Below are 14,656 nucleotides of genomic sequence, written 5' to 3'. Positions count from 1 at the left end.
AGCTGACATGACACTGCTACCCAGTTGCTACCAACTGAGCCAGCGGGCAAGTTGAAGGCTTTTACTCAAGCATGTTTTAGCTGCAGCAAACACACAGTAACCTTTGGTGCTAGGAGCTGCACACCAATCACTTTCAATGGGCTGTTGCTGCAGCAGTGGTTTCCCCTCAGATGAGCAGTGCTGTCTGTACAGCTGCCCTGTCCTCCTTGCCTCACCAAGAAGACACAGAATAAACACAGGCCAGGCGTTCTGACATTCTGACAGTCCATTCTGACAGCATTCTGTGTACCAATGGAAGTGGTAGGAACAAGTGGCAATAGTTTTCATTTACAGCATGGATGCGGAAGAGACAAAAGTTTATAGGGAGGCTGTTGGCAGTGGGATGGAGCATTTTCCAGCACAGAGGGCAGATCATTTGGTTCTTCTCAAGTGGCTGCCATGAGTGCAGCACCAGGCTACTGCAGGACATGCTCAGGGCTATGGGTGCCAGGAGGCACTCCTGCCAGCTCAACACGGTGGCCCTCCTGTCACCAGTCCTACAATTGGTGTGTAGTCAGAAACAAGGAGAAACGGTCCCTTCTTCCCTCTACAGCATATGGCTGACCAATGCAATGTGGGTGCAGTATGGGATGTAGGTGGGTGCTGTGGGAATGTGCCTGCCCAGCAGTGCTGAGCACAGAGGCATGGACTCCCAGTTCAGCACTCCCACCTGTGTGACCGGGGCAGGTTAACAAGCTGTTACCAGAAGTGTTTATGAAAGCTACTGATCAGCCTCCGGGTCATTGAGCTGAGGACAACGAGGACGTTGCTGATGGCAGTGGGGCAGCAGACTCACCTGAGTCAATGCTGTAATGGTGAAGAGCATTTTGTATGCACTTGAGAACGTGCAACTTAATACTGCAGAGGAAATCCAAACCATCACAGCCAAATGCCGTCATACCCACCATGCACTACTGTGCTTAGTGTGACAGTGTGACATTGACAGCAGTTCTGCTGGAAGGGCCATTCAAAGCTCGCCACGACAACAGCCTGACCACCTTGGGGCTGACCAGAAGGTACAGCGTGCTCCTGAGGGCGTTATCTGAACGCTGACAGGCACAGGGCATCAACCACCTCCCTGAGAAGCCTGCTCCAGTGTCTGACCACCATCATGGTACAGAAGGGCCTCTTTGCAGAGTACCTGTCATCTCCTGCACCTAATTTAGTGGACCCGATTTTGGGCACCGTACCTGATTATAAGATTATTATATCTTTAAGTCACAAACAAGTGTTAAGCTTTTGATTACCTCTTCGTATTTGTTATAATCTCTCCAGAGCTGCTCTATGTTAATCATTGGATTCACACACCCACGCTGGTACACCCTGCGGACAGCTGTTATCCTCTGGTTTTCTGCATAAGATCCTACAGCTTCTCTAAATGTTGGGGAGAGAGATTAATGTCAGCTGTAACAGATCATATCTGGTATGAACATTGACATTATATTGACTTAAAAAAAAAAGAAACAAAAAAATCTTTCAAGGTACTTACACGCCCTTCAAAAAATTGATGTAATCCACCCAGATCTATTCAAGAAAAAATAGTACATATGATGAAATCAGTGTTTAACTGTACTTGATATCAACTTAGAAATAAGATGTGTTTTCATAGCAGAAACATACCTGGTACGACATGATTTCCATGCCAATCTTATCCAGAGCAAAATCATAAGCCTGAGCCATTTTTTCTCTGAGGAAAAGAACAAACCACAAAGACCAAAGGGCAATTCTTCAGTATTTTAAAAAATTCTTTATTCTGCATTCTTTTGTGCAGCAAAGTCTAAGCAAACCTTGAGGAATAAAAAGCATCACGCAACAGCTGAGAGCAGAACTTTGCACTGGGACATCTTTCAATTCTGCCTATAGATTTTTGTTTAAAAGAAAGCCGTTTGCATTTATTGGAGGCAATGTAGCACATTAATGGTTCCCGAGACCCCCTCCTTAAGAACGTGGGAATCCAAGCACACAAACTGCAGAGGAAGTGGAGAAGATAGAACTGCTGTCTCCAGGCTCCTACCCAGCAGATGTACCTGTGGTTTCCTTTTCTCTCTCAAAACTCCCAAACCTTGTAGCTCCCTAGCAGCATCAAACCTGGGACAATGAGGAGCAGCTCCACATGTGGAACCCAGCCAGAATCTTTCATAAGATCTCCTACCCCCCTCAAAATCAAAGTGATTTTCCCAAAATTGAAGATGTCCACAGAATTTTTTCCTTGCCCAATTTCCAATGAAAACAGCTTTTACTCTTCCACTATCTTTTGTTTCCTTTCCTCAAATATTTTTCATTACTTCCCTAATTTTTTTGTCCATGTTATCAGGAAAAATAGAGGAAAGTTAAATGGGAAAAAAGATATAGGGTAGAAGAGGAAAATACTTCTTAAAAATTATTTCAAAACAGTCTTTTAAAAAACAGAAGTCTATTTCTTTTTGTTAATGGATCAGTGACCATCCAGATTGCTGTAGAGAGGTTATGGTGGGCTGGGAAAGAAACAGTGCATAGAACGCTGAAAGCTACTGATATTTCTTGAAACCTCAAGCAGGAAGAAAAGCATCAGACTGTTGAGGGGATAATAAACGAGCAAAATGCAGTAATGATAAGAGATGAAAACTAACAGACCCCCTAGTTTTGACACCTTGATTTTTTTATGCTCGGTAGGCCTTCCCAAGCTCACTCTAATACATGATTTACTTTTATTATTCAAATGTAGCACCTCAAGTGGAAGCAATGTTGAATGTCGTGGAGACCCTGAACAGGGCAGAGAAGAGGGGGAAGAACAATGCAGCCTGCAACTGAGGAAGAGGCGCACTGCAGGTTAGCCCAAGCACCAGCCTCGGGTGCGGGGAACGCACGGCTGCTCTGGCTGCTCCCCTGCTGCTGTCCCACCTCTCCACCCAGACCCAGACTGAGAGGTAATTTCACTCACCAAGCTCACCAAGAAACTCTAAAGAAGGTGTTTCCAAAATGCAGATTAAATAGCATTACCCGCAAAACCCACTCTACTGCAAAGTCCCCCGGCAGTTCCGCAGTTCCTCCCACCCCTTCCTCCAAAATTAAGTGAAGATTCACATAACACGAATTCAGAGCAGCGCTGTCAACTTACTTGTAACTAGGCAGCTTCCCCTTGGTTTCACGTACATAGGAAAGGTAACATTTCCATAAATCAATGTGTAAAACCTTCATAAGGCATCGCTGAAATAACTGTTCAATACATCAAGAAGACGTGATCAGGATTCCAAAAATGTTAAGCTTCTACTTTTAACACTATGCACTACGAAATAAAACCTCTGTCTTTATAACTGAAATATAAGAAATAACGAGGCAAACTACTCATCCTTTGACAAAAGCACCTTTATGCTACGCAAGGAAACTGGAGAGAATTAAGCAGAGAGATTCCTCTACTAACTTACTAATTACAGTTTGCTTACAACAAAGTCTATGTTACTGAAACTTCGTATCTGTATTTTCAACAACACAATCAATGGCAGCTCTCCTTTTTTTTTTCAATCTCGTTAGCTGAATCACAAGCTACTTGTTCTTGCTATAGAGTTATATGGCATATATTAACAGGACTCACCTTTTCCACTTTGTCATAATTTTTTGCTTTAATCTACAGGGAAGCAGAAAAAAACAAATCACTTAGAAACTATTTTAGAATAGCAGGAATATATTCTGCATACATTATTAAGCATTCCAGTTTGGCTGGCAAAACTAATTAATTTCTATCTTGCAAAAACACAATTAAGTACATAAAAACCATATAACTAGCTTGGCTTTTTCAAAAAGTTCTTATATTTAATTTTTGACATCCATCAGGCCAAAACCCAGGTCTGAGTAGGCAAAGCTGCTTTCCTGTGCCCAGGTGTGGACACTCAGACACAACCCCTTATTTTGAGGAACTTTGTTGTCTTAAGTGCATGTACTAACTTAGGTACCAAAGCCTTCAGAACAAGATTTAGTAAATCTCCATTAAAATACCATATTTACTAAAGTCAGAGGTTAACTCATTCTATATTTGAGCACTTATTTCTCCAAGTGAACTCCAATACATCAAAGCCCTCACATCTGAGCACTCAGGCAGCAGACACCAACAGGGCACAGGCTGAGACAGCCTCCCATCCTCCTGCACCGTGGGATTAAGCTATTGTACCACCTCGGTATGACTGGCATTTTAATGCACAAGAGAATTTGTAACTGGAGCTTTAGGAAACATGGTCTACAGGAGGCCTACAGTCAATCTCTGCCACACAGCACAGCCCAGCACAGTCCAGCACACAGCCTGCCTGGGCTGATGCCTCCTCAGCTTCTCTACTCTCTTGCTGGTGCCCTGGCTCCCCAGGCTCCTCTGCACTGGTTCCCAACATCTCTCACTCTTGAACAAGATCAATTAAAAATGAGGGAGTTGAAGAGATTTTTGCTGACCTTGTGCCAGCAGCACTTTCAAACCAGAGCAGCATCTTGTCTGGGTTTGAATGATATCACCAAGCCCGAGTTCGCAGGGATTTAAACCTCATTACCTCACACAGGTTTCACATTCTTTTCCTGCAAACTATTTGGCAGGGAGGTAGCTGATTATAGCAGTGACAGACTGCAGAGACGCTGCTGCTCTGCAGTAGCATGACTTGAAGCCAGCAGGGCTGGGCAGTGCTGCTGGGCATGCCACAGCCTCACGTGCTGAGTTAATGGGCAGCCACGTACAGGCACACATCCCAATTCTGCCTTCTCACAGCTTCTTGTGAGGACAGCACCATGCTTCAGACTGATTTCAGCAACTGTAAGGCACTGGATAAGCACAGAGCAACCCCACTCAATTGTTTACCAAAGCATTTTATTGGTGTGTGGCAGCACTGTCACTGAGCACCACAAGACAGAGCAGAAGGAGCACCTACCAATCAGATCACATGTGCATCCAAAGAATGGACTTTCACCTCAAGACCTTGGAAATGCTTTGCTAAGAAAAAAATCGGTGTTCATTACCTGCGTGTAACTCAAAGAACAAAGCATTCTCTACATGAGTTACCTGACACATGAAAAGCTGCTGTCCACACTTGGACTCCAAGCCAGCATTACGTATCTGTTACTCATTTCCAACATCTAATCCACAGAAGTGGTTTGATACCAGTATCTGAAAATTCAGCTCGCTAGTGAGCTCTTAGCACCAACGAAGTGAGGAGGTTGGATATTAACATTTAAATAAATAAAAAGCAAAGCAAGAGCAACATTTGCCAAATCAGAGTGCATCCCACTGGCTCTCCCAGCAAGCCGCAGGGCTGAGGGCAGGGCAGCCTCCTCTCCCGAAGGGCTTTGGTGGGGTTTCCAACTCAGCCAACATCCTGCTGACCCGGCACAGGGACACCTGAGGTGGGGTAAGCACAGAGCCACAGGGCTTTCCCATTACACATACAGGAAAAGGCAGTGATTGAACGCAGGGCAGTGTTAAAGGACTGACACTAATGCAATTCCATCCCTAAGCACAAACAGAACGGAGTGAACAGTACATCTCTACGACAGATCATCCTCTGAAAAAGTCATTTTAAATGTGACAGTCCAACAGAAAGCTTAAGTCACCCCTGTATCAGCTCTGTACAAGATGAATTCATAACAACAGTCAGATTTCTTCATAGAACACACCCTGTACTTCCCAATAATGAACTTCATCAGCTTTCAAGGGGAAAATTCAATCTGTAAATGACATCACACTTCACTATTTTGAGTAGACTTACGAAGACGTAGGTACCATGTAAAGCTAAGGAAAGCAGGATACTTTAGTCATCTCGAGACTCAGAACTATTTGCAGTTGGCTAACAACACACAGTACATGACTAAAATGCTTGCTGGTTTTATTTAACCTTCCTAATGTTTCCTGGCTTTCACCAAGCTCCTAAGAAATTTAGGTCAGCACATGGTCCTTATGGGTCAGCACAGCTTCTGCCACGACACTCATTTTCTAGAGACCTTGGGCTATTTCTGTATTTTTCAGTGACTATTCTCTGAAGAAATAATTGATATTCTCAAGCAGAAGAGGCAATGTTCATTTGCAGCTGCTCTCCCTGCAGTGCAGTGGGCCATTTCCCCCAGCTGCCCTACCTGTCTCCCAGGCACTGTTCTCCCTGGCTTTGGCAGCTTCCTGGGAATTGTGGCCCGAAGAGAAGCTTCAGGTGCAGCTGGCAGAGGGCACAAGCTGGTGAGGGGGGAACACCAGGGCAGCACCAGCACTGGCTTCCCTGGGACATCCTTCACACTGACTGGTATTTCTAACGCTATTTCCTAAGGTCAGGTTTTGTTACAGTACCACATGTACAACACCTTTAATGCTTTCTTTGTTTTAAGAACACATACACGTTTCAGCAGAGAAAATTAAAACCAGAGCATCCACGTATTTATTCACACTAGGTAATGTGTTATTAAAAAGTTAATATCGAAAGGGAAAATCAGACTATGCCCAATTCACCATAACTGAGCCCATGCGTGCCAAACATTTGTCCTTTTCTTTCCTTTTAAATAATCTACTGTCAAACCTGGTGAGATGTAATTAGCATCTCTATTCATATCAAGTAATAATTATTAATTAATAAAATACATGCAGGTACATTTGCACCCATTTCCAAGAGACGTTTGGGGCTGGCTGGAGAGGTGCTCTCACTACATTTGCAGAATAAGTACTGTTAGGAACAGTGCACACTGTTCACACTACTCAGAGTGCCTCAAACAAATGCAGGATGACTTCGAAAGTATTTTTTTGAAATGTGGTGTAGCACAATTACATGGTTGTGTGCCTCAATTCCAAAATCTGTCACAGAATGAGATTCTAAAAGTTCCTTACGATTATTCTATGTCAGAAGCCTCCAGCTGCTACTACAAGGGTTATATCTAGAGCTTCCTCAGTCATGGCATTACATCAAACCTTAAAAGCTGTCTTTGCTAGATATGCCAAAATTCGGAAGTATCCTCACAAGATGCCATCATCAGTGTAAAGCAAAAGAAGTACCATTTTGCAACCTGCTTTCTCATCACAACTACCTTCTGGGTTTCACAGCTGTTTTCACAGGGTTATCACATACACTATCATGTGTTTGTACTTCTATTTAAATCTGCCTTGAATTTTCTCAGAGTATTTAAGAATAAATCATCCGTACAGAATATTGTTTAAGCCAATGAAAAAAACCTGTATCTCTTTTAATCCAGCTATCAGTTAATACCCCCACAGGCATTGAAAATCCTTTTTCCAAATCTGGGAACAGAAAGCAGACGTCACAGAATCACAGAACGGTTAAGGCTGGAAGGGAGCTCTTGAGAGCAGCTGTCCTGCTCAGCAGGGACACCCCGAGCAGGTTGCCCAGACCACGTCCAAATGGCTTCTGAATATCTCTAAATAGACAGTCCATTTTAGTTCACACCTTGGTGCAGTTTCAATTTCCACATACAGACAAATCTTCAGAACTACTGCTTGCCTCTGCCTCCTTACAAAAAATAACAGCCTCTTGGTTCTGCAGAGAGGCACTTTGTTCATGTTAATGATGGACAACTCTGGGGTACCACTGCCAAAAAACAGCCAGAGGCTGCACAGGAAAATACTGCATCATAACCAGCCTTAAAACAAAGTTCTGAGCATAACTGCATTACATGATTTTTCCAGTAGGAGAACAGTACTGAATTACAGTCACCAATTTACTCAGCACCTCATTTCTGATGTCACGTATATTTTTCTTTTCTCAATCTGGGTTAGAAAAATGAAGAAGCAATTTCTCACGTGTATTTTCTCCTTCTTATCACCTGTTTCATTCTACAGCTACGTCTTCTCATTTTGATTCTTTGCGTTTTAATGCCTTTTTAGAACACTTCTCATTCCTTCAAGACCTGAGCAAACTCAACTTGTATTCTTAACTGCACTGTTGTTTTCCTTCTTGATGAACTCATTCCCATTGCAGCAAATTTTTCTTATAGAGTAGCGTAATTCAAGCAAAGCGCAGAAACTGGCATTTAGAACTCGTGATGATGAGCACATCACACAGAAAAAAGACAATTTCAGTTATCTGTCACTTGACTGCCCTACAGAACTGACATTTTACAACTGCACACATAGAAGGTGGGGTTGAACAAGAAGTGCTGCATGTCTTTTACCTGTTAGTGCTGGCTCAGTCTATTGAGTGTTTTCTTTCCAGTATGGGTTTTATTTTATTAATCTATTTCCTCAAATTCATCAATGCAAAATCATTAAGAAGTTTCCTCTAGTAGCTTGGGTACAACAGCTGTGCTGAACAGAACTTGGTACTGGTATATAATCACAGCTATGCTTCCCCAGTCACTTCTCCTGTTTAGGCTCATTATTTAGCATAAGCATTTCTTACAAGCCTATTTAAAAACCAACAGACCATACAAGCTGTCTAACAGACACCTTCTTCTGTTTGCAGTCACGTAGCTGCAAACAAGAATTCCCCACCACGAGAAAGACTGGTCTACATTACCACTAAAGTTACTTTAAGATTTCCAAGAGAATCTTTGATTCTCAATTCCTTCTTGTTCAGCCAATTTTCTCCCCTTCTCCTTATCATCTTTTGCATTTAGCAGCTTCACATGGTTGTTCTGTGATCCTGCCTGTTGCAGTCAGGTGAAGTTACTGAGTATCATCCATATCACTCTCTGTGTTCTAAAAGCTGCCCATAAAACTCCAAAGCCTGCTGACATACGTCTTAACTAGCACAGTCAAGATCTCACGTCTGCATCAGGAAGATGTGTTTCATACTATCTGCTCAGCAACACTCAAGAAAACAAAGATTTGCCTTAGATGTTTCAGTAACAGCAGCTAACTTCATGCTTTTAATCAAGATAACGTGAGCCATTCCACTATTCTTTCCTAGTTGGGTCTGTATTTTACTGTACAACTCGTCTTCATATATGATAATTTTTAACCATTACCCAGTCTTTTGTATCTTCTCCAAGTATCATTACACTTCTTTATTTAAAATTTCCCTGTTACCACACTTGAAATTAACTGCGTGAAGTAACTTACAAATGCTAAGCATCCTATTATCCACTCCTTTGCAGGCATATTCAAATTCACACTGAGACTCTCAATATGTCTGCAATTTCTTTAAGAAAAAGTCATTTTTAAACATGGCTTAGGGCTTTAATTTAGTCTTTAATTTCACACTCGCTTTAAAGCCACAGCAAAAAACATCAGCGTGCAGGCCTGCAAACTGCCTTCCTGACTCTTCCTATGTATTTTAGCTCACTTCTTCTCATCTCTACTTCTCACCGCCTTTTGTATTTCACAAAAGCAGTGGGAAGCATTTTCAGATGGTTGACATGAACAGATTATCAATCTGCTAATAACGATTAAGCCATTCACAGAGCAGCAGTGCTTTTGTAACCTAGTTTGAATTTTACAAATTTGTAGGGCTCAATGATGAAACGTCCCAAGATAAAGACCGGATGTCTTATCTGTTGGGTGGATCACTGAAGTTGTAAAGTTGAATTAAAATGTAAGCTTACAACAAACATATTTGGCCCACAGACCCCCCAGTTTCTAAACTCAGGTAAATGATACCAAGTATCCACCTCAACTGCATACCACGAATGAAGAGTCCCTCAGCACTGGCAATGGAACACATTCCTCCAATGCTCTCCTTGGCTAGTTTATGGAGGTAACAGGGCACCAGCAGCTTATTCAAGGTTTCCAAACTGAGCAGCATACACACAATCTGCCATCACCCCTAGCGATGCACTAACCCAGCAACACAAAGTTTCCTGCAAAAGACCTTAAAAGCAACTCAGGGATCAGACTGCTGCAAAAGATTACTTAAGGGATATGTGAACCATCCCTCCCCAGCAGAAATAATACGAAAAGCCAGTTGTTTCATCACAGATCTCACACAGGAAGCTCTGAGATCTATCTTAAGACCCTTGATTTAAAATCTTTTACTTGCTTTTGACTACTATTGGAAATAAGCGTTCAGAACTGCAGTGCACAGCACACCAAAAAAGCAGCTCCTGTTTTGATTCTGGTACCCTCAAAATCTCACAGGCAAGGTAAGAAAGCAAAGTCTGTAAGAAAGAGGTATTTTCTACACAGTTTGATGACATAATAGCGGGTAAAAAAAAAGGCAATTTAAGGGGACAGCCCGATCCTTATTAATTGATTTTTTGTTATATTCATTGCATGCCTACAGACAGTTCTGATGCATTCATTTCAAATACACTTGCAAAAGAGTTTAACAACTGCAATTATTTCCTAATTGTATTACTGATTATTTATGGAATGAAGTTAAAATAATCCTCATTTTTATATGGAAGGTTTTAATACCCTTCTATCCATTCACTAAGATATATTCAGGATGCAGCTGAAAAAGTTAGAATTTCAGAGAGGCCTTATTTTTTGAAAGACTTTTAAAAATATATATGTGTACTTAAAACAAACAAACAAACAAACATACATAAGGGAGTAGTTACTTCATACAATTTCTATGCTGAGTGTGAAAAGGGCCAATATTCCAAATGATCAAATCTTAGGAACAGAAAGAACTGCTACTCGCTTGAAGTGGTCAAATTCATTCAGAGACTATGCATTAATTTATTAGCATGGAGGTGATCTAGACAAGGCTCTGCCCAAATTAAATGTAATACAACCAAACAAGTTTGGAAAAGAAACAAGTTTCTCAAACAGGAAGAAGTGGTACTAGAAGATGTGATGTAAAGCAATGCAGTGTCATCTTCTGATGGCTGCGATGGCACAAGAGCAGCCTGGCCTGTCAGCAGAGGACAAATTGTTCCTAATGTTGTCTCCACAGCTGGAACACAGAGAGCAATTTTAATAATTTGTTGCAAAAATGACCTGAAGACAAAGGTTGTTAAGAGCAGGAGGTTGGTGCCGAGACTCTAAAGATGCCTGTGGGCTCTAAGGTTTGACCACCAAAGACAACTGTCATCACAGGAAAACAAGCACTGGAAATGATCAAGTTAATATTGGAGAATAATGAGCACACACAAGTAAAGCACTGCATTTGCCCTCTGAACTTGCAGTTGACAAGACCTGCATTACATTACACGATAAATTGGAAACAAGTGCATTTAACTGCAATGTTGCAAGCATTGTAAAGAAGGGAGAAAGGTTCAGATCCTGGCATTGCTGCAGATTTCCTAAGAAATAGAGCAGAAACGTTTCTGTCAGTCATTTACTGAACTGGGAAAATAACTGGCCTCAAAAATGTAAGATGAACCTGCTGGCTGAGCTGCTTCTTGTTCTACAGCAGTGAAACTTCCCAACTGAAGGGAATCAACCTGTTTTTCTAACACAGGCAGCTGCCTTGATCAAAATCCTTCATACATCTTTTACAAACAGAAGGAATTTCTGTACTTTTTCCTTCCTGAGAATACATACAGTTAGGCAAAAGTTACATCCATGGTATTAAGAAAGGGAATGACTATAATTGAAAAGCCAACTAATTATCATGCTGCTTAGAACTCAAACAACGCTTTTCCAGTGTATCTATGCTCTCTCTTCACTTAAACTCAGTGCTATGAAACTTTTCAAGTGGCTTCCCTTCTCCCTCCCTTTCAAGCTTCAGCTTGACTCCTTCAAAGGTTAAAGCTAAGCCTGCAAGGCTTTATCTAAAGGAAGTCAGATTACTCATGAAACGGAGAGACCACAGTATATGTGCATCTACTTCAAACTAAAGAAAGCTGATATTAGGGCTTAGATACTTCCTAAGCTACCTTACACTTGACAACTGACTGGAGGAGTAGATTTGAGTGGAGGAAAAGCTCAAATTGGAAAAGAAAAAAAACCCAACAGATTAGACATTCCCACTCTTTAGAAATGAAAGGTGACATTTCCACTGCAAGTTGGCTTTTTGGTTTGTTTGTTATACAGATTTTAAACTTTGCAGATCAAATTCAAAATAGCTTACACCTTCTCTAAGGGATTTTTTAAAAACAGCCCATGCTGTTTTAAGATCAAAGCCTATTTAAGCCAATTGTATGTAACTGTCTTTACAGATTCACTGAACTGCTCCTACTTGATATTCATCAGTACCGGATTAGCAGAGAGAAGGGCTGCTCAGACTTCAACTTCAGCCAAGTGACAACGTCATGTTCTAACAGTCATTTAACCTACAGCTAGGTAGGTGCATTTACAGTTTATTTCATGAGAAAGATGAAACGTAAAAGACCATTAAAAAGCAACACAGACAGTTGTGGCCCACAAGTCTGGCAAAACAGACAGATAAAATACAACTGACATCACAGCTTCCACCTATCGCTCCCCATCTCAAATCACAGAAAACAAACACCAGATGTCAGTGACATACATTCAAGCTAAATACGCTGCCCGCACAAGAACTGAATGAAACACCTTCTAAGGTATTTCAAATTCAAACTTGATGGCAAGTTTAAATGATGTAATCTGTAGTTTGCCCATAATCAAGAACGACATACATCTTTTACATATCTCACAAATAGGCACAAGCATTAATCTATATTTTTACAGAGAATCCAATTAAAACACATAATCAGTTCAGATGATACAAAATCTTTGCTGAGGGAAGCTGAAGGACTTATCTGACTGCAAGCCAACAACTTTTAAATGTAAGGCTACCTAACCCCAGAAAAATTGCATTATTCAGCTTACAGAACACTTCAGTGTGTCCGGATCCAGATTCAGATCCAGATCTGAAAGGAATATTTGCAGAGATAAATGGTTGGACTTAACAAAGAAAGGTTATTCTTGGCTCCTAGGATAGAACAAAAAACCTGCTTACTGATCAGCAAAGTAGGTGCTGCTTTTATGTACACCAGTACAGAACAAAGAAATACAGGCACCCAGGGAGCCCTCTGAAGTTTCCTATCAGTAATGAAATGTTTAATATTAATCATCTATCCTTTGTTGTTTTTCCACAATGAAAAATTGGGTTGCTTCCACACCCTGACACCAAGGGGTCCGTACAGAACTGGACGAAGCTGCTGTTTGAAACAGCAGAAACAGCCCGTTTGATATTTCTACCCCTCAAATCGAGCAGATAGGCGCACTGTTATATTGACAAAGACTGGATAGAAGAATACAAAATGCTTTCAGGTCAGATTTGCATTAAAGAATGCAAAACATCTGCCAGTTTCAAGCACTGAATTAAAAAATAGTAGATAGAATGTCATTTGACTTCTTCCATCTAATTTAGAGATGCACAGCTTAAATAAAACCATGGTATTTCTCCTTTGTTTTATTTGGCTGGTTTAAATTGAGATGGCAAGAGTGGCTTCTGATCTCACCTAAGCATAACGAACAGGAACACCAAACCACCATCATCTGTAGAAGTGGCATGTAATTAACACAATAGCTTAAGCAATCACCCTTATCACTGGCAGAAAATACTTGGCTAAGTGAAATACAGGGCACCTCGACGAAAACGTAAGGTAAACTACCCAAATTGAGAAGATAGAGCTCAAAGCCAGGCACGGTTCTAAAGAGAAGGCGCTGAATTTCCTCTCGCTCAAACCTTAGTGTCAGAGGAGGATGGTGGTTGCACTTATTTTTGGTGTAAATATTGTGGTGATGCAGCATTTAAAAAAAAAGTCTGGAGACTTGGTAACACAGTGAAGCAGCACCATGGGATGCCTGTGGGTCAGCTGACATGAGCAGAAAACTTACATAACTGAAAATCAAAAATCATGATCTAGTCAGCTTTTAGCAACTCTGCCAGCCTGTGAGAAAAACAAACCACAGCTATAGTGCTGAATTCAAGCAGTTTGTGCACCTCAACTATCCTGTATGTTGGAGGAGCGGAAACACTCGGTATTAGCAACGAAATCATAGAATATTAAGGTTGGAAAGACCACTGACATTATCCAGTCCAACCACCAACCCGTGACCACAAGGATCACGTTAGTGCAATGCCCACCCTTTTCCTGGAAACTTCTAGGGATGGATTCCACCACCTCCCTGTGCAGTCTGTTCCAATAGCTCACCACTCTGAGAGGAAATTTCTCCTAATATCTAACCTGAATCTCCTTGGTGCATCTTGAGGCCATTGCCTCTTTTCCTACTGCTGTTACCTGGGAGAAGGGGCGACCCCCAGGTCACTACAATCTCCCTTCAGGCAGTCAGAGAGGCTGAAGGTCTCTCCTTGCCTCTTCTTCTCCACACTGCACAACCTCAGCAACCTTGGCTGCTCCTCATAAAACCTGTGTTTCAACTGTGAAGCTTTTGCAGAAATGACAGACTGACAACAATCCATCATACAGGTTTATGGTAACAATTCAGCAGTGCAGTCTTCCTTTGATTCAGATCAGTAAAAATAACCAAGCCAGGTTGATTTAGAAATACTTGTTTTAAATTAAAAAAAAAAACACAACTGCAGACTGATTGTATTTCTAGAACTTCTGCAAATGAGAAGTAAAATCACAAAACATCTTCCTGGTGAGAAAACAGAATTTAAGGAACATCAAGAAAACTACGAGAAGAGAAACTTACCTCCGTCTGCTTTTAGTGCAAGAAAAATACTTCTGCTCAATTACACTGCCCATCAACTTCAATGTCCCACACTACATCCTTTTTAATAACCATTTCTAACACAGAAAGAGCACGTGGTATCATTTTAAAATACTAATGTACTCAGATTTACAAGAAATGCAA

General features: G+C 41.3%; 1 protein-coding gene across 1 annotated transcript in view; it reads right to left on the bottom strand.

Annotated features, from left to right (window-relative positions):
• The window catches only part of CSTF3 (cleavage stimulation factor subunit 3), a 43,597-nt gene that overhangs the window by 10,815 nt on the left and 18,126 nt on the right, over positions 1-14,656 (bottom strand). The window contains exons 4-8 of the mRNA XM_048949659.1: positions 3,611-3,643; positions 3,137-3,234; positions 1,660-1,726; positions 1,529-1,563; positions 1,287-1,413 (exon numbers count right to left, since the gene is read on the bottom strand). Coding sequence (XP_048805616.1) covers positions 1,287-1,413; positions 1,529-1,563; positions 1,660-1,726; positions 3,137-3,234; positions 3,611-3,643 — 360 coding nt within the window. The remainder of the gene's footprint in view (positions 1-1,286; positions 1,414-1,528; positions 1,564-1,659; positions 1,727-3,136; positions 3,235-3,610; positions 3,644-14,656) is intronic.

This window comes from Lagopus muta, chromosome 6 (assembly GCF_023343835.1).
Source record: "Lagopus muta isolate bLagMut1 chromosome 6, bLagMut1 primary, whole genome shotgun sequence".
NCBI classification, from domain to species: domain Eukaryota; kingdom Metazoa; phylum Chordata; class Aves; order Galliformes; family Phasianidae; genus Lagopus; species Lagopus muta.
Note: the sequence above shows the minus strand (reverse complement) of the source record. Positions and strands in the feature narration are given on the sequence as shown.